Source organism: Apodemus sylvaticus, chromosome 1 (assembly GCF_947179515.1).
Source record: "Apodemus sylvaticus chromosome 1, mApoSyl1.1, whole genome shotgun sequence".
In the NCBI taxonomy this organism is placed as follows: Eukaryota; Metazoa; Chordata; class Mammalia; order Rodentia; family Muridae; genus Apodemus; species Apodemus sylvaticus.
The window spans coordinates 85,110,557-85,129,305 of NC_067472.1; the positions used below are offsets into that span (position 1 = coordinate 85,110,557).

The following is an 18,749-nucleotide window of genomic DNA, read 5'->3' on the forward strand; positions in this document are numbered from 1 at the left end:
AGTGACTCCGCAGTCAGGTGCTACAGAGGTCCTTCACTCCAGCAGCTCCCAAACCAGGGACTCGAGAGGACTCACCTGTGTGGTCTGGTCTCATTTATGAGGGTAGCCCAGGACTGTGCTGCACTGCCAGGACCCTTTAACAATGGCCTCAAGGGATTGTGATGTAACTAGGGCCTGGCACAGTTTCAGACTCCTCTGAGCCCTTCTACAGAGATGAGGGACTCCACCCAGGGTCCCCCAGCTAGCAAGTGGCTAAGCTCTTCTGATCCCAGTCACCCTTAAGTTGGTCTCCATTTCCGGAACCTTTTGCTTCGGAAGCTGGAACTCCCGTGACTTGGGGACTTGTCTTTAAGGTGCTCATTCCAGGCCAGATCAAAAACAACCAAACTTCCCAAACAGAAAATGGTAATCGTCAGATTCTGTGGGTTGTAAATGCATATAGCACCTGCCAACACCAACTAGGCAGGCAAGGGGCAGGTCAGAAAGGACCCCAGGGATGGCGGCGAGCAGAGGGCTGTGATGTGAACAGAGGTCAGGGGGCACACGTGCCCACCTTGAGGGGAATCCTAAGTGGGAGGCCACAGGTCCAGAATTTCAAGTTCAAGGCCAGCTTGTATTCAGTGAGACCCTGTATAAAAGGGTTGGGTGGGGGTGGCGAATCCTGGGTGGAAGCTGGTTAACTTTTGGCATTATTTTTTGACCCGTAAAGGTTCCAGTCAGGCAGTCTACGCCCCCCATCTCCCTTGCTTCTGAGATACACAGGGTTTTGCAGTGTTTTCTTTTCCCTTTTAACATTTCAAGAGAGGCCCAGCACGAGGTCTCCTGCGCTGTCTTCTTTCACTTGAGCACACTCAGCACATTCTGGATCCACTTGTGGTCCAAAGAAAGCCAGGGTGGTTTATGGAGACCCCAGGGGAGGGGAGGAGAAAGCTGGGTGACTCCTGCCTTAGCAGCACAAGTGCTGGGACTGTAGCCACCACACCCACCGCCACCACACCCGCTTGTACCTGTGGTAGCTCTCTAGAGCAGCGAGCCTCAAAGCACAACAGGGATATCTGTTTTCCTTTCCTTGTTTTTTTGAGACAGGGTTTCTTTGTGTAGCCCAGGCTTTCCTGGAGCTCAATCTGTAGACCAGGCTGTCCTCCAACTCAAGAATACTGAGATGAAAGGCTTGTATCTCTGCCTGGGTAGGTGTATCTGTTTTCTTACCATCAGTTCTTTGGAGCTGGGAGCGTCCATTCATCCATCTCTGGTCATTCTTTCAGAAGCTCTTACCTGGTAACACTATCCCCACACTATGGCGGGGTATATTTGAGAGACTTCTATTTTTCTTTACTTCAAACTGAACAGGTACTTCTTGTGAGGTGAGGGGCAGCATGAAGTCAATTGCCTTTTTAAATTCCTAAGAGAGACACGCCAAAGGAGGGGAAGGGGAACGTGTTTAAAGGACAGGGGAGTGTACTGAGTTCCTTTTAATTAAAAGAGACAGAAACTCAAACTAGCTTAAGGTGTGTGTTTTTTGGGGGGGGGGGAGGCTTTGGCCAAATGGTCTCCATGTCTCTGCTCTCTTCTGTGATGGCTCAATTCTCAGGCCAAGGCTCCTCAGGTTTGGCAGGAAAATCTGGACACAGCAGCACCAATTTCTGCCCCTACAACCTAGCAACTGATAGAGCTTTTTTCCCTAGGAGCTCCAACTAAGTCCTAAGCTTGGCTCCTTGGTTACATGCCACCTCGCTCCCTGAACCAACTGCGTGACTGTGGCTGCTGCCTAGCTCTGCCAGGCACTGAGTCACATGAAGAAAGGGGCAGTTTTTCAAGTTTTGCTTTTTGTCTTTGTGTGTGTGGTTTATGCATGCACACATGTATGTTCAGAGGCTAGAGGAGGGGATCAGGTGTCGTCTTCTATCATTCTCCACTTTCTTTAAGGTAAGGTCTGTCCTTGAGGCCAAACCTCTTTTTTTTTTTTGGCTGGGCTGGGAGCCAGCAGACCCCAGCAGTCCTCCTGTCTATCCCCCCAGCAGCAGGCTTTACCGGCTTGTACAAGAGCACTTGGGTTGTTTCATGGGCACTGAAGTCTGAACTTAGGTCCCTGTTAGCCAGAGCCAACCCTTCTCCTCTTGGTCTTTGCTTTTTAACTGTGACTGTGAGGTTCAAATGTCTCTGAGAAGCCACCAGGCCAAGGATGTTCTCCAGAAGACAGACATCAAGAAACCAGACTGTGAAAACTAGTAGTAGTAGAGGCCTGCTCCATGCATGGTAGCAACACCTTGGTGAGATGGGAAGGCCTAAGAGGAGATGAGATTGGTCACTGGTACACCATGGAAGTTCCTAGTTCACCAGTTTGTCACACCCCACATGTGGGGTGGGCATAGTAAGGCCACCGCACCACCCAGCATGAGACTATTCAAGTCCTATTAGTGTATGTGTGGAAAATAGTCCTGAAATCCATGGATGCCTGCATGATTTGGTACCTTAGTAACTAATGCATTTCCTACCTCCAAGGAAGAAGAATGTGGTTGGTTTTTAAGTGCCCTTGGAGGAAAATGGGAAGCAACCTGTTTGGAGATACTCCCTGGGGGTTCAAATCCTGCAAAAGTGCTAGAAACCAATTAGTGGTGGTCTTAGTTTCACCAATTAAAGATGCCAATGCTGTGTAATACCACTGAATATGACTGCAAAGATGAGCCTTGACAAGAAAGAAACCAAGAGATTAAAGATACTTTTCAGTACATTTCCCTTTTTTTCCTTTGAACAAAGATACTATCCAGCAGGTGCTCTCAGTACGGAACAGCGTTTAAACAGGGTGGTCTGTGAGTCTCTGCATTCTGCATCTAGAAACAAACCATGGATTTAGCTTCTAATGCCAGAGCCGAGAAAACCATGAATCTTGGAGGAGCTATTTCTGTTTCCTTTAGACTAGCCAAACTGGCAAGGCACTGCAGCAGGAGTCCTGCACCTCAAGTCAAGGGAGCTGGGTTTGAAACCCAAACTTGAACCAATTACTCCTACTTACAGAGCGAGCTGGGCAGTTTTCAGCCCGGGGAGCCGGCCTCTCCTCCTCCTGCACAGGAAGGGGTAAAGGTGACACAGAAAAGCACAGACTACATGATCTAATGTTACTTCCTTTCTCTAAACATACTGAATGAATACCATTATTCACCCACAGCACCCTGCAAAATATGCACTGCATTAATAGACTGGTAAACTGTGAAGTATTGGTATTTGATAAGTTTTTTTGTAATCTGAGTTTACAGGAACATTCCTTATAAGAGCAGAAAAAAAAAAAACAAAAACCCTCAAAGGAGAAATAACCTACACAGATCAACGATGTGTGTACCCAGATATTATTTATAAGATGGAATGCCACCTAAAAACTCTTAGCATATGTGTGTGTACAGAATATCACCTCTTGTTAAACACGAACTGTAAAATGCCGCTGGAGCATCCAAGAAATAAAGAGGCTCTACTTTTACAACAGTGAATGTATCTGTGAGAAAGAAAATCCCCCAGTTCAGCCACGGAGTGATGGCAATTGATGGCTGTGGGGGCTGGGTAACCTTTCCATCCAGCATGTCTGCTGGTAGTTTGCCCTGTGATGTAGGCAGCAGGACCGATTTGATAGGTTCCTAGGAACAACTTACAGAGGAGACGCGAAGGTGGAAGGGGCACATGTCTCTGTCGAGGCAGAGTGAGAGAGAGGTGGCTAGGATCAAGGTATATTATGAATGTGTCAGAAATTGTCAGAGTAACAATTTAAAAACAAACATTTTTAAATAGAAAGAAAAGAATACCCAATAAGTTATTAATGTTTCTTGGGAAGGTGGGCACTTACCATGTTCAACACTCCTGGGCTTTAAAAGAAAGCGTTTTTATTTATGTGTGTGTGCCTATAAATATACATGTGTGTGCAGTGCCCACGGAGGCCAGGGGAAGGCACTGGGACAAGAGGTAGCGGTGGCTCAAGCAGTGGTGCTGAGAGGCAGTGTACAGTGGCATTCCGACTACTAAGTCCATCTTGCTAGACACTGACCACACCAGCACATCAAGTGTGGAGGAGTGGGCCAGTCACATCTTTGTTAGCTGTGCAGAGTAACTTTTACTCCAGGACAATCTGGATAACCAAATAGATCCGGGGGTCTTCAACTGCACTTGAACAAAAATCAAGGCAATGGAGGAGAGAGCTGCTTTAACAGACAAACGGATCTGTCTTAAACAATTAAAACAAGATATCAAAGCAATGTGAAAAGTGCCAGAGAAAAGGGCTCAGTATTTATTTTATTGGAAAACTGTCCTGATCTATACAGTGGAATATTAGTGACAACTGTACTGTTAACTTTTCTGTTGCTGTGATAAGACACAATGACTAAAGCAACCTAGAGAAGAAAAGGTTTATTTGGCTATGGTTCCAGAGGAATAAGTCAACCACAGCAGGGAAGCACGGCAGAGCAGCAGGCTCGGCGGCTGGAGCAGAAGCTGCGGTCTCCCATCGTGAGCTGCAAGCCTGGAGCAGAGGGCTGCAGATGGCGGCAGCTCTGACCGCTCAAAGTCCAGCCCCAGTGACAAGAGTCCTCCTTAAGGAGACACCTCTTTTTAAAGCTCCCCAAACAGCCTACTGGGGACCAAGAATCCAAACATCTTAGACTACAGGGCGCAGTCTCTTTGAAGCCACGAGTAAGCTGAGTGGACAGGAGGAGGGCCTCTCCCTCACAATCCTAAGTCAACCTAGAGCACGGTCTCTAAGGGAAGTTTGCTCCAGTACTGTTCTGTTTGGAGACAGGCTAGCCTTGAGCTTCCTATGTAGTTGAGGATTACCTTAAGCCTTGGCTTCTACCTCCCGAATGCTACAATTACAGGCAAGTCCCACTATACCTGGTGTCAGGGATTGAACACAGGGCTCAGTGCACACTCTACCAAGTTACTTCTTTAACAAGAGAGCTACATCTCTAGAAATAAACATTTAAAATCAAAAGGTATTAAAAGTAATAGAAGTCTTTTTAGTTTCTTTAGTAGACAATTTATTTTGATAAACTTGCTCAATAACAAAAATACAAGTGAAGAAAATTATGTTCACTTTATACAGTTGTATTAACAATTTGTTTTGAAACTATTGAAAAAATGTTATAACCAATTAGAAAACAATTCTTAATAAAGTTTTGGATAATATACAGACCTTGACCACAAACTAAAATCTCTCAAGGCAATACAACTAGAATTCTGTGTAGACAACTCTGCCTACACAGACCACCTTTTTCCTTCATTTATTTTTATCCTTCAAAAATTTTCTAAAAGACAGCTTACTGTTTTGACTTGTGAATGTAAATTTAATTTTAAAAAGAAGATCAAAGTGGGTTGATATAACAGTTACTATAACCAGAGTAACTGGTGACTAGTAGTAGTCTTTTAATAAAGACAAAATAAATGCAACATGTTCTTCTCTTGAAGTCCATGATGCAAAATAACAGCTAAGAACAGATCCAAAGTTAGGTTCCAACACTTTTAAAGGACCTCTCCTCTAAACCAATAGATTGCCTGTCACCAGGACTATTCATTTCACTGAAGAGATTAAACAGTGAACTCACACAACACCACATGGAGAAATCAAAGCTGTAGGCAAAACCCAAGAATGTGTTTTGGTCATCTAGAACATTACAAAAGAAAAAAAGGCATTCTTCGAAACAAAACAGATGGAACAGAAACTAGGTTTGTGAGAGATGGAAGAGTCAGAAACATCACACCCACACACTAACAACACAGAACATGGTTACCTTTGGAAAGAATTGTACTAATGGTTGCTTTTAATGAATTGAAGATTTTTATCTTTACAGATGTTTAGGCTTGTTCAATAGGAGCTTCCCCAAAACTCAAACTAGTTCAGTCTTGTGCAAATAAAACCTAAAAATAGTTTTCAGCAGATTTTACAGTGATATTCTTAGGCATGAGAAGAATGTACACTCTAAGAACAATGTAACAGACAAAATTTGACAAATGATTGCACCATAAAAGTGTTTTATATACATTTTACAAGATATGATTCCTGCTATAAATTAATACTGTGCTATGTAGTACTCATGGTGACCTTTTAAAAGCAGCTGCTGGCAGCTGTGTGTCCTTCCACTTACAGGACTTAGATTATACGGATGAGTCCACTTCAACAACGTTTGGTCTGAGAGAGTTTACAGAGACTAGACTTCACACACTACTCGATGGATGGTTTTAATCCTGGGTTAGAGCGCTGAGTGGCTAGAGGGACTTTCCCCCATCAGCTCTTCATGCACTGGTCTTCCAAGACAATGATGAAATTAAAGACAATTTAATGGTTTGGGTAATAGATACAAATAAAACCTAAAATTTTGTAATCTTAAGCAATACCACTGTAAATGAGAGAAGTAAACAGTGGGGGAATTCATAGCAGCTGAGACACTTTCTCTCCCCATGCTCATGATCCAGTTAAAAATATTTTGAGAAACTATTTACAATAAAATCCATCTTTTTAAAGAGAAAAGCTCTGGTCATGTCAGTTAATTTGAACTATACTTTGCTAATACTTTGTACAGTGGTTTAATTCCAGCTACCAAACTTTCCTTCGGAGTGACCCATTTGACTGACATTGATCAAAGCTCAGTCCCGAATGTCCACAGAACATGTCTAGTGGTGGCCTTAGAGCTGCCTGGGTGGAACAGGTGGTGCGAAGTGTCCTTCCTCCAACTGACTGCAGGGTTCTCACACAGAAGGGTCCACTCCAAGGTTCCCGTTGAGCCCAAACACTGGATTTTCATTCACAATTTAATACTGAGACAGGTGAATAGCACACACCGGTGAGGTCAGTCTGAGCAGGTAGCCCATCTCTGAAGACCACTCTGTGAGGGACAATCAAGCCTCTTAGGAATCATCCCTGCTGTATAAAGCACGGGCTATGTGGGACTTGTGCTCTGCCCACCAACAGGGACACCTGGATTGCCACTCACTATAGAGAGGACAAACTCAGCTCCACTGCCATGAAACATCTGTGTAACCAGATTCAAACAAGTTTTCACCAGGAAAAATCTAGGTGTTGACACAGGCATGGGAATGTGGGGAGGAAAGGACTGTGTTTTAAAAGTACTTGTGAGTTCAGAATCAGCTGCATTGCTATTTCTAGGAAAAAACCCACAAGGCTGTGGGTTTAATGCAGCCTTCAAAGCAAATGCAAGAATGTTTTCAGCAAACACAGGTGTAAAGCATATAGAGGAAATATTGTATTGCTCAAGTGTTTGGTGAAAATCTATTAACACAGATAAAATACAATTTTTATGGGAGAGCAGAATTAGTGTTGTAAATGGTCAAAACAGCCAGATATTTGCTATAGACCTTAATGTTTATGCAAAGTTGTATGCCTGAACGTATACACTGCATTGTTAAGGTAGCAGACTGAACCAGTGGTAAAAATGAATGTCTGTACAATAGATGATAGTTGTTATTCATTCCAACAGTGTCAGATTCCCAAACTATAAGGTTTGACATGACCTTACCCTTATTATCATATATAAATAAATTAAACCTAGAAAGAATCTTTAGCTTAACTTAGAATTGCACCTAGAAAGGTATGGAGTTATTTGTACCTATTACAGAAACCTGTCAAAATCAAGGGCTGCTACAAAGAATGAGGTAAACTGAAGACTCTCTCCACTATGCAGCCTTCAGATAAATGGCTTTTTTCTATTGAGTTCTAGGTTGCACACCACAGTGTTTTGCTAGCAAGCATTCAGAGTTCTCGTCCAGGAACTGTTTGCATGTGTGCATATACAAATGTACACACACATACACACACACACATATACACACTGTATACTGCATCAGCAAAATATATATATTATATATATATTTATATAAATATAAGGAAGATTTCCCCCACCCACCCCAAACTTGTTTCTTAGTGTTTTCTTTTTTCTTTTGTACACAGATTAGGGAGTTTTAGAATTTTTACATACATTTTAGCAAACAAGTTTTGATCTATTGGCTTCTTGGTGCAGTAATGCAACGGCAATCCATTGTGGTGCCAAAGGCTCATAACATGACAAGGAAATTGAGAACACTAATGCCTTACGAGGTGAGGCCAGCCCCACACGAACCTCCTGCACCCTTCTGGTCCATCATGATTCATAAATACTAGACTTTCCCCCCCTCTCAAATGAATCATTAAACATTAAAAACAGATCAACAGAGTCACATGGGGCCACATGCTCTCAGTATAAAGCACTCTCCTTCACTAGGTTGCTATCACAGTGCAGACTGACTGCCTGAATATGCTCAGGAGATTTAGTCAATATTGTATTTGGTTATGGAAAAGGCTCTCATTCTTTTTTAAAATCCAAAGTGCATAGTGAGAACAAATCAAAGCATTTTTCCTTTCGGCCTCAGGTTCATCTAAGCTTCTTCCTATGAGAGGACTGCCCAGACGCCTTTTCTTTGTCCTCCCAACCTCTAAAAATAAAAAATAAAAAAAATAAAAAATAAAAAGTTAAGCCGTTTAGACATTCGTCAGCCTGGTAAACAGACTTTGCCAGCAAACAGAAGTCCTACTATTGTGAAGAAAATCGATAAGACAAAAAGTACATATGATGACCCAACTACTGTGTTGTTGGGTAACTTATAAGGTTGACCTCCGACTTCATTGATGTAAAATCCTATTGGAAATATTAGGGCAGCCATACAGAAAAGGATCACTGTAAAACAAACCAAAACACAACATTAGTAACATGCTTTGGTGATGAAAAATAAACAATGAAAACCTGGTACAAGACAATTTCTATAAGGGTCTGTGGCAGCACCACCGACCCTTGTCAGAAGACCTGCACATGCTCCATTTCACACAGTATCCTGAAGCCCAGCAAGCCACACACAGGAAGGCTGGGTCACACGTCCTTATTCACGTTTTTTAGAGGATCTTGAGCTATGAGCATTAAGGCTGTGTGTGCGTCTGTTTACTTGAAGCATTCAGTAACTAAGGGCAGAACTAGGGATGAAGTTCTAGCCGTTGTGTGTCGGCCTGTCTTAAGCATTTAGTAATTAAAGATAGAATTAGGGATAAAGTTTCAGCTGTCTGTCTGTCATGATCGTTTATAATTAAGGGCAGAGTTAGGGGGAAGTTCTGGCCCTAGTATGTATTAGCTGGCCTGTTCTATTCCATTTCAGTAGGAGAACTATTAGAATGTAGCAAAGTGGTAAGTAAACCAAGTCCTCGCACAGTGCAGGCTGACACGAGGGCTAAGTCAACACTGTCGCTATTACATCCCAGCTGTCAGCCAGCCCTCCTCACAGCAGCAGAGGGGACCTAGGAAAAGGTGCATAAAGTGAGTGCCACTTCTCTTACTTTGATTTTCAACCAGCTGGAGAAGGATGGTCAGACCCCTGGGATGGCTAGCAACTGTCAGAGTGGTTCTCTCTCATGGACAGTGCTCCAGACTAGTAACATCTCTATCAGATTTCTGAACACACACAGACAACAAAGTGAGGGCGGGGGTGGGGTGAGGTGGGGACAACCTATGGGTTTACAAACACAATGAAATATATTTATTCAATAAAATGTTTCTAGAAAGATTACTGGAAACACCAGTATCTGGGCAGAAGTAATGTCTATCTAACCTTTTACCAAATCCTGTATTCCTCATGCTACCAAAGAAATGCTTTTCCCAGTAAACATAAATTATCCACAGTTCATTCAGCTCTTCTGAGAAAGTGTTTTTGCTTCTTGAAGGCAGCAGTCAGGGGCTCACAGTGCCTTGCATTGTTTAGGATAGAAGGCTCTCTGTGAGCACAGATGAACTAGCTGTTGGCTATGAAGATCTGAAACTTTTTCAAAGATAAACCCATCTCCAGAGATATTAAGGGAACCCTGGACAAATGTATCAGTTGACGACAGCTTTAACATTTTGTGGGTAGGTCAATCAATCAGAAGAACTTAATGGAATTTTTTTTCTGGATGAACTTCCAATAATACATTAAACAGTAATATTTGCTTGAGTAATATATCACTTGGAAAACATATCAGTATTCTTTTGTGCTCTGAGCGCTGTAGTAGATTATTCTATATTGTACAGACAGAAAACCTATTTCGTTTTAGACAAATGATTATACAAAACAATATCATACAAGCAAACTTAGATTCTTTGTGACTCCTACAAGTGAAAAATGTAGGCATCTGGATTTTGGGTTTTTTTTTGACTAGCCACAATAAACAGTTTTAACTCTGCTGTGAGCATCTACGCAGTGTGCATGAGTGAAACAGAACCAGCCTAACAGGAGCCGTGGGGCAGAGTGGAGTGCGCATGAGCCAACCCTAGCTCTTGGGAGGTGCAGGTAAGAAGTCTCAAGTAGCAGGCTAGCTTAGCCAGCACAGAGTAAGACCCTGCGTCACTACACACACACCATGTGTAAACACGCATACACCATGTGTAAACACGCACTTGCCCAGCAGGGGCAAGATTATTCTTAGAACAATTTTTTCCTCTGATGTTGAATAGCTTAGGAAATAGTAAAATAATTCAGAATCACTTTAACAGGATGTACACATAATATTAGTTTATGTTGTTAATGGGCAAATTTTTTCTACTGAAAAAAATTGTCCTTAATAACGGACAATAAATAGTATTCATTTAGCAACTACAGTTACAGTTAGTATTCTGAAGAGTATTTTTCAAACTGATTAGGAAAAGCTCAATTAAATTTTGAAAAAGCAATGACTTCCTATTCGATCTTAATTTTAAGGCATAGGGAACTGGTTTCCTATACTTTCTGGGGTCCAGATTTATGTAGATGGAGTTTTTCTTTTAAGTTATTAAGAACTGTGAAGTTACTTCAGATCTTAAGCCAGCTATCACAGGTGAAGATCAAGCTCTGGTCCCACGTAAGCTTATAACAATACCTTCGTCACTCCATGGACCAGGTTTCTGGTTGTGACAACCGGAGCAGTAGTAGATGAGGAGGTAAATCAAGAGTGGAAAGGGGCTGGAGAGACGGCTCCGTGTGTGAGGCACACCTGTGCAGGCAGGCTACCAGTGTGAGTTCAGGTCCCCAGCACCCACACAGAAAACTGGGCATGCTCATGTCTGTAACCAGAGTGGGGCAGGAGTTGGCGGAGACAGACGGATGTCCAGGGCTCTCTGGCCATCCATCCAGTCTAGCCAAATGGTTAGCACCCAGTTCAGTGAGAGATCTTATCTGAAAAACCAAGTGGAGAGTGACAGGGAGGATACCCGACATCAACCTTTGACCTTCATATGAACATGCACTCAGACAGACAGAGACACAGACACACACACACAGAGCGATGAAAGAATAGGGTTGGACTTAAAAGAAAAAGACTCATTTTTGTATCGAGTGCCCTGATAGACAAGGCCCTTCATGTGGGGGCATTATTACAAAAACCACTACCCTAACTAATGAAAGAATCATTACAGCAGGGCTCAGGTACGCAGAGCCACTAGGGGGAGCTAAATTCCTCCCTGAGCTGCTTCCCAGCAGGCAAGCAGAGTAAAGTAAATGTCAACTAAAATAAATGTACTCTAAGCCATTTTTAGTTATGAAGGTACAGAGTAGAGACATTTTTACAATCGTATGTATTTTTTGAGTAGATATGTGTTTCAATATGTATAACACTACTCTTTAGAAACTTCCAAAAATAGTACGTGCCTCTGGCTGAGAGGTTCTGAGGGCTGGTGCCAGTAATGAATGAGACTTCCCTTGATTACCCATCCATAACTCTGAATCACTCTCAATATGCACATGCAATTTCAAAAATAAAGGAAAAATATATTGCATGTTGGAGTCAACTATATATACTTAAAGACTTTTTGTTGAAGGGGAATGAAAAACAAAGATAAGCCCTAGCTCTTCTCCTTTTTTGGTTAGTGTGGGTATTTTCTGCTTCCTTGCCTCATGTAAGTCTGTTTCATTAGTTTAAGTTTTAGGTACTCCTTGATATTATGTTACTCATTAATGATTGAATCTCCCTGGAAAAGTGACTGTGTATGTGAGATAAAGAATTAGATTCTCTTTATTTAAATTCCTCATCCTCATTTATATAACTGCTTCTGGTCCTTACTCTCTGGAAAGAGTTGTCTCAGGTCTCTGACAAGAAAAATATCAGTTTGTTTCTTATTGCTTACTAAGGGTAAGGAGGAGCTGCTTGCCTCAAAGGCAGCTTGATCTAAATTTTAATATCAAGGGAGATGTGTAAACAAAACTAAAACAAAGTCAGAAACAAATTTGCACAGAGAGCTGGCGAGACAGGCCTCCTGAAGGCACAGGAACCAGAGTAACCCCTTAGCCTCTAAGGACTGAGCGACCGTGTGGTTTTATTTAGATTGTGCTCTAACTCAGCTACATGTCTAGCTGAGATAAACTGAGTCTAAAATGTTCCTAGGATCACTCCAGTTATAATAGTTATAAATAAAGACATCAAGCTGAAGAGGGCAGCGTTAATCTTTAAAAACGTATGCAATCCGAGATGAGTCTATGCCACTGTACTGAAACCTCAGTGTTGTGCACACACGTCCTCATCCCGTGTCCGTAGACCAATGGCCATCTCTCTACTGCACCAGACAGTTCTCTCTGCGGGTGGACGGGTAGCAGCACTCTTGGTCTCTGCCTACCAGATGCCAGCAACATCTCCCTAGTTGTGATTATAAAAATCGTTTCCAAATATTGTCAAATGTGCTCTGTGTTAAAAAATAAATTACTTTAAAGACAAGGAAAGAAGATTTATAGAAATGCTCGTGTGTGTGTGTGTGTGTGTGTGTGTGTGTGTGTGTGTGTGTATCAGTCTGTCTCTGTGTGTATATGTTTTCCTTAAACTTGGGATAAGCTTCCAAAGTGTTCAAAAATTAAATCAATTTTTGCAAGTTAATATTATATATAATATATAAATTCATGTAGTCAAGAAACTTTGACAATTACTAAAAAAACTAAATGTGTTGGTTTTTCAATGGTCATTCAACCCAGAAGAAACAAAAACCAACAATATTAAAAAGCAAATGATCACCTTCATCTAAGTTATATGTTTCCTAGATTTATCTTTATTTTGATGGCGATACCAGTACCTTCAAGGATGGAAACCACTCAGACTACTGGGGGCTTCAAATCACAAACCTGAAGCACTTATGTTACAGAAAGTAAAAAAGCCTCATTAAAGGGCATTCACACAAGGCAGGGACAGCTGTAGCATCCTGGTCTTGCGGTGAGAAAGCTGAACAGCTGATGGAACTGTGCGGTCTATCTCACGGCCATGGGAATGGTGCTCCGGGAAGATTTACCGCTCCTTAGGACTGATCTTGATAATCTTCGGGAAACGCCACTGTGCTGCCTTCTAGAACAACTTAGTGAGCACGGCTACTTACTTCCAGTGAATGCTATCCATCGAGCATATTTTGTAGCTTCTCTTCGCCAGTGGGAAGCCACCAGCAAACCACATGTGACAGTCAAGGAAATGATTCCCATGATGATAAAAAACAGGGTGGTGACCCACTCTGGGGGGAGCCGAGGAGGGATGCAGGTCCGGTCTCGACCATGGATTGTCTGACACTGCCGCACCAGGCCCACGGTGAGTGCTCCTGGGGAGAGGCAAAGGTGGGGACACTTCAGTGTATGTGCAGTGCCCAGGGACATGCCCCAGGAAACCCCTTTCAAACGTAAGCCTCGGTATCTGTGTGGGCCACCCACGCACTTAATCAAGGAATTCCCTTCAACGCTCTGCTGCAGTTTATAATGACAGTGCTTGGATTAATGTAGAAAGTGAACAGAAGCACAAGAACCAGCCTCAGGAACCACAGAGGACAGTTAAGTCAGCCATTTATTGAACAAATGCATGTCTTTTTGTCATGCTAGTCTTTCTACAAGGTAGAGACTGCAGCCCAGGTTAACTGCACACACTCAGGAGTTGGCCTCCTACGGTATTTCAGAGGACTTGTGTCAGGCACTGCTCTGGTTCCGGGAACACGGCAAATCTGCCGGCAGGGCCCAGCCCTCCTAAGCCTGCACACTGGCAGCAAGAGCCAGCAGAGTCTTCTCTGCTGCTGGATTCAAGACTCATTGTGCAGGTCTTTATTTTGCCTGAGAAAGTATATTTTAGGAAATTAAACACAAATTTTGAAATATACGTAATGATAATAAATAAAATTATATAATGCATTAAGCACTAAATCGGAAGTTATCAAAACTAAAAGGTTTGACTATTTTTATTACTATATAAGAGTTAACACTATCACAGGTTAATAGGAAAACACAAGTTATGAAGCAATCTGTAATGTACCCCTGACATCATTAATTTTTAAAAACTTTATTAGTAGTATTATTAATTAATCTGTATGGTGGTGTGAAAGAGTGATGTGGGAGGCGTGGGGGCCGGGGGGACATGTAGGCCAAAGGACAGCTTTGTGGCGTGAGCTCTCCCATACTGATCTGGGTTCCAGGAATCACAGTTATGTGGTCCAGCCTGTGTGAAGGTTTTAGCATGATCTCTCCCATTGAGATAGAGAAGTGTCTTGACTTCTATGAAGCACCAGGTATCATCTTTATCAAATTTGGAGTGAATTACAGAGAAATCCAGATTAGGAAGGCAAAGACTATGCTCTTCTTTTCCACACAGAAAAAAAATTTACTCCCAAATAAAAGCTGTCCCTCTGCAAAGAGCCACTGCAAATAGGGAGCAGCTACCAAATACAAGAGGAAACCTAAGAGCCGCTAGAGCCAGCTGGCCCCGCCTCTTTCTGGGAATGGGGTGTCCTCCTTGGCTGGCCTTTAATTTCACTATGGACAGCCTCCTACTCCCCTCCCCCAGCTCACAGCCACACCCCCTCAGAATCAGAGCACCAGGCCCTTCTTGAGCTCAGAAGAGTGGGGCTAGCGCACCTGGGAAGGAGGTGTTTTGTACAACGGCATCTCTCTACCAATCCAGTTTTAAGAAGAAAACTGAGTGATGACAAGAAGGAGGAGCGAGGCTGGGAGATGGCTCAGTTGTTGAAGAGCACTGTACTCTTCTTGCAGAGCACCCATTGTAGGGTGGTGGCTCACAGCTGCCTGCAACTCTGGCTTCAGGGTCTGAAGCCCTCTTCTGCCCTCGGCAGAACTGTGCTCACTCCTACAAAGGCATACATACACTCTGGCTGGAGAGATGGCTTAGTGGTTAAGAGCACTGAGTGCTCTTTTCTAGAGGTCCTGAGTTCAATTCCCAGCAACCACATGGTGGCTCATAACCATCTGTAATGGGATCTGAGGCCCTCTTCTGGTGTGTCTTAAGACAGCTACAGTGTACTCACATAAATTAAATCAGTAAATCTTTAAAAAAAAAAACATATACACATGCACGCACATAAACACAAATTTTAAAAAAAGTTAAAAAAAAAGTGAGGTAGGTCTTGGGCGGGGCTCAGTGAGTAAAGTGACAGACGGGGAGCTGTGCTTGGATTCCTAGCACCCAGTTAAAAGGCTGCAGTCCTAGTGTTGGGAGGTGGAGACCAGAGGATTCTGGCATCTTGCTGGCCTAGCTAAATCTGTAAACTCCTTAGTGAGAGATCCTGTCTGAAAACACACTGGCAAATAGATATGCTCCTTCTCCATATCATACACACAAATTACATACACACAGAACAAAACCAAAACACTACAAAAGGTTAAGGAAGAAAAAGTGGTGACAAGGCTCCTGTAAACCTGAGTTATGACTGTGCCTCTCTCCAGTGATAATCTGTCTGACCAGAACTTTGAGAAGATAAACAACCTCTATTTTTTCTTTTGAATCAAATCATTAGGTCCAGATGATGAATCCTTAAAGGTACAAGTAACATAGGCACAATGTGGAGACTGTCACGGACAGCCTATAGGACAAAGGGAGCAAACCTTTACAGTACTGCCACCCACTCTGTCCCAAGTTGCTGCTTGGAATCTAGAGACTAAGAGAAGGCACCAGGGGATAACATGACATCTGAAGCAGCAAAAGTTTCCTCTGAATGATAACGAGGTGGGGCAGAGCCTTACTACGATAAAACATTCTATTTGTAATTCTGGAAATAGAGAAGGCATTCACAGCAGTGCCCATGAACTCCTAACAGGAAACCACTCCTGATCATTCAGCAAAAGACTTGTAACAAACTACCTTTGTGTAGTTGTGGAGCTTATAAAAGCTGCAAATGTCATGCTGAAAGACACTTGCACAAAATGCTCCACTGTGGATCTCTATTATGGAGGCGACTGTCTTTACAATTCAACACACAAAAGCTTGACTGGCAACTCTCCACACCTACTGATGAGATTTGTGCTGAGGATTATCTTGTGCTCCTAAACAGTAAAATCCTACCCCGTGCATTAGATCAGAGCTCTCTCCTTGAGACATTTCTGAGTACTCCATGCTTACCCTTCTAACTCTCTGATTAAGGACAGGATGAGGATACCCACTGTGCTTGCTGATTGCCAGGCTTTCTGAGTAAGACTTCTCTTTGTTGCCTCTCTTGTCTAGCAAAACCACAGCAAGTAAATATGAACTGAACAAACAAGAAAATGAAAATGTTAGCTATAAGCAAATTGGAGAAAACCTGATGAATGTTGAACTTTAAGGGGTTCTGCTCCTGGACTGATAAAACTCCTTATCACAACAAAGCAAGAATGAATCCTCAGCACCTCTGAAGGGAGGCAGATGGGCAAAGCAAGCAAACATTTATAACAATGTCGCTCACTCTGCCCTGTAGCTGCTCTGTAAGAAAGGCCAGCTAATTTTAATTGACATTTAGAGGGTACTGCATAAAAAATATCCAAATATTTTTCTGTGTGCTGAGTCTGTGGTCAGTAGCATGTGCTCAATGCACAATCTCTAACATCCCACAGAAAATTACTACATGGCTCTCAAATGCTTAGCACTGTTAGAGCAGTGAGATTCCCAAAACAATACTCTCGTGCTTCTCGTACTTTCCTCAACTAGAGAAGGGTTAGTGTCAACCGTGGTTAGTCAATGTTAGTCTTTGCCTTCTGGACTAATACTGTAATCTGATAACATTAATGATGTAGCTATGCATATTCTATAGGCTGAGAGAGTCTTCAGTCAATTGCTTTGGAATTCAGATTTTGTTAATGTCCACACTTTGAGCAGGCCTTTAAATTGCATGTTTATTTCAATAAATTATTTCTGGCCCCATCTTTTACTTTCACATATTTTGTCTGCATCACACAGCCACACTGCTGATGCTCAAAAGTAACTGAGTATAGTGGTGGTGCTGGGTACTGAACACAGGGATCCTCTAACTTCAGAAGTGGGGATAACCTTGGCATGGTAGCACACACCTTTAGTTTCAGCCCTTGGTGGGCAGAGGCAGGTGGATCTCTGAGGCCAGCCTGGTTTACAAAGCAAGTTCCAGGACAGCCAGGGCTATGAGAAACCCTGTCTTAAAAAACCGAAACCCCAAACCAAACCAAACCAAACCAAACCAAACCAAACCAAACCAAACCAAACCAAACCAAACCAAACACTCTACAAAACAGACTGACATCTTTTCAGAGAAAAAACTATACCTTGCACTTCATTGGGAAACCCTCAAATGGCCTGTAGCAGTGGGTACACAGTAGGAATTAAATCAATTAAAAACAATCTACAATTAGTACCACATTCCAGAGGTTCTATTGAAAACTATAGTTCAGTTTGTGGCTTCTTGTTAAGCAAAAGCCCAAGCATTCACTAATATTTGTTTTACACGACAGGTTTTTGCCTTTTGAAGGGGTCCATGACTGCATTCCCCAAGCAGCCAATCTATCTTTACCCTGCAGCTGTTGCCTAGGTAACCAATCCATCCAAATAAAAGATTCATACACAATAGAAAAAAGGAAACCAAACTAGAGGCTGCAGCCTCCCACAAGCCTCCCAGAATCCCACCTGTGTACCCTCTACACGAGGCAAACATGCCCACTCTGCTGTGTGTGGTTTTCTATCTAGAACTGCCTCTGAAGTTCTTCATTTATGAATCCAGACACACTGAGGTGACTTAGCACAGCCAGTCTGAGCACGTCTGCTGCTACAGTGAAGATGATTAGGAGGCATGTCATCACTGTGGTAAAGGCACTGCCACAGAAAGTCTGTAACTGAGGGCTGTGAAGCAGCACCCACACCCACCAGAGCCTGTCACGGGCAAACCTTGTGATGTGCCCACCAATATAGACCCGATCCTGGCGATGAATGTGGATTTCTGGCTTTCTTCTCTACAAGAAAAGAGGGTTCTCAGTAAGCTGCTTATTGGTTACACACAGTGAACAAATGCTTCGCCACAAATGTCTTCCTGAATGATGAAGGGTCCGTTTCTGCCCTTTCAACAGAGTAGTGTTTAAGCAAGTAACACCACACCAATTTAACTGAAACGATGGAGATTCTTATTTGCAGAAAGCGTGGTTGGGGAAACTTAACAGAATGCAGGGAGGTTTGGCAGAGGGGACTGGGAAGAGGGAGGCTCCAGGGCTGCAGGCACCAGTGCAGTGTGCCCTCCTGTCAGTCACAGGCACCAGTGCAGTGTGCCCTCCTGTCAGTCACAGGCACCAGTGCAGTGTGCCCTCCTGTCATAGGTGCCTCCAGTCTCCAGTGCTTCGGCTTACTTCCACAGCTGTCACTCCCCTGATTCCTGTCAGGTGTCATCTCCAGCCATTCTGTCCTGACAGCTCATATGCTGAATGAGTGGAGGCACAGAAGTTAACACTTGCTAACAAGGGTTAGTTAGCATGTTCAGATATTCTGATGTGTAGTTCAT

General features: G+C 42.9%; 1 protein-coding gene across 1 annotated transcript in view; it reads right to left on the reverse strand.

Moving 5' to 3' along the window:
- Positions 1-5,019: 5,019 nt before the first annotated feature.
- Mosmo (modulator of smoothened) overlaps positions 5,020-18,749 on the reverse strand; it is a 66,703-nt gene continuing 52,973 nt past the window's right edge. The window contains exons 2-3 of the mRNA XM_052200071.1: positions 13,374-13,586; positions 5,020-8,702 (exon numbers count right to left, since the gene is read on the reverse strand). Of these exons, the coding sequence (XP_052056031.1) occupies positions 8,518-8,702; positions 13,374-13,586 (398 nt within the window). The 3' untranslated portion in view covers positions 5,020-8,517. The remainder of the gene's footprint in view (positions 8,703-13,373; positions 13,587-18,749) is intronic.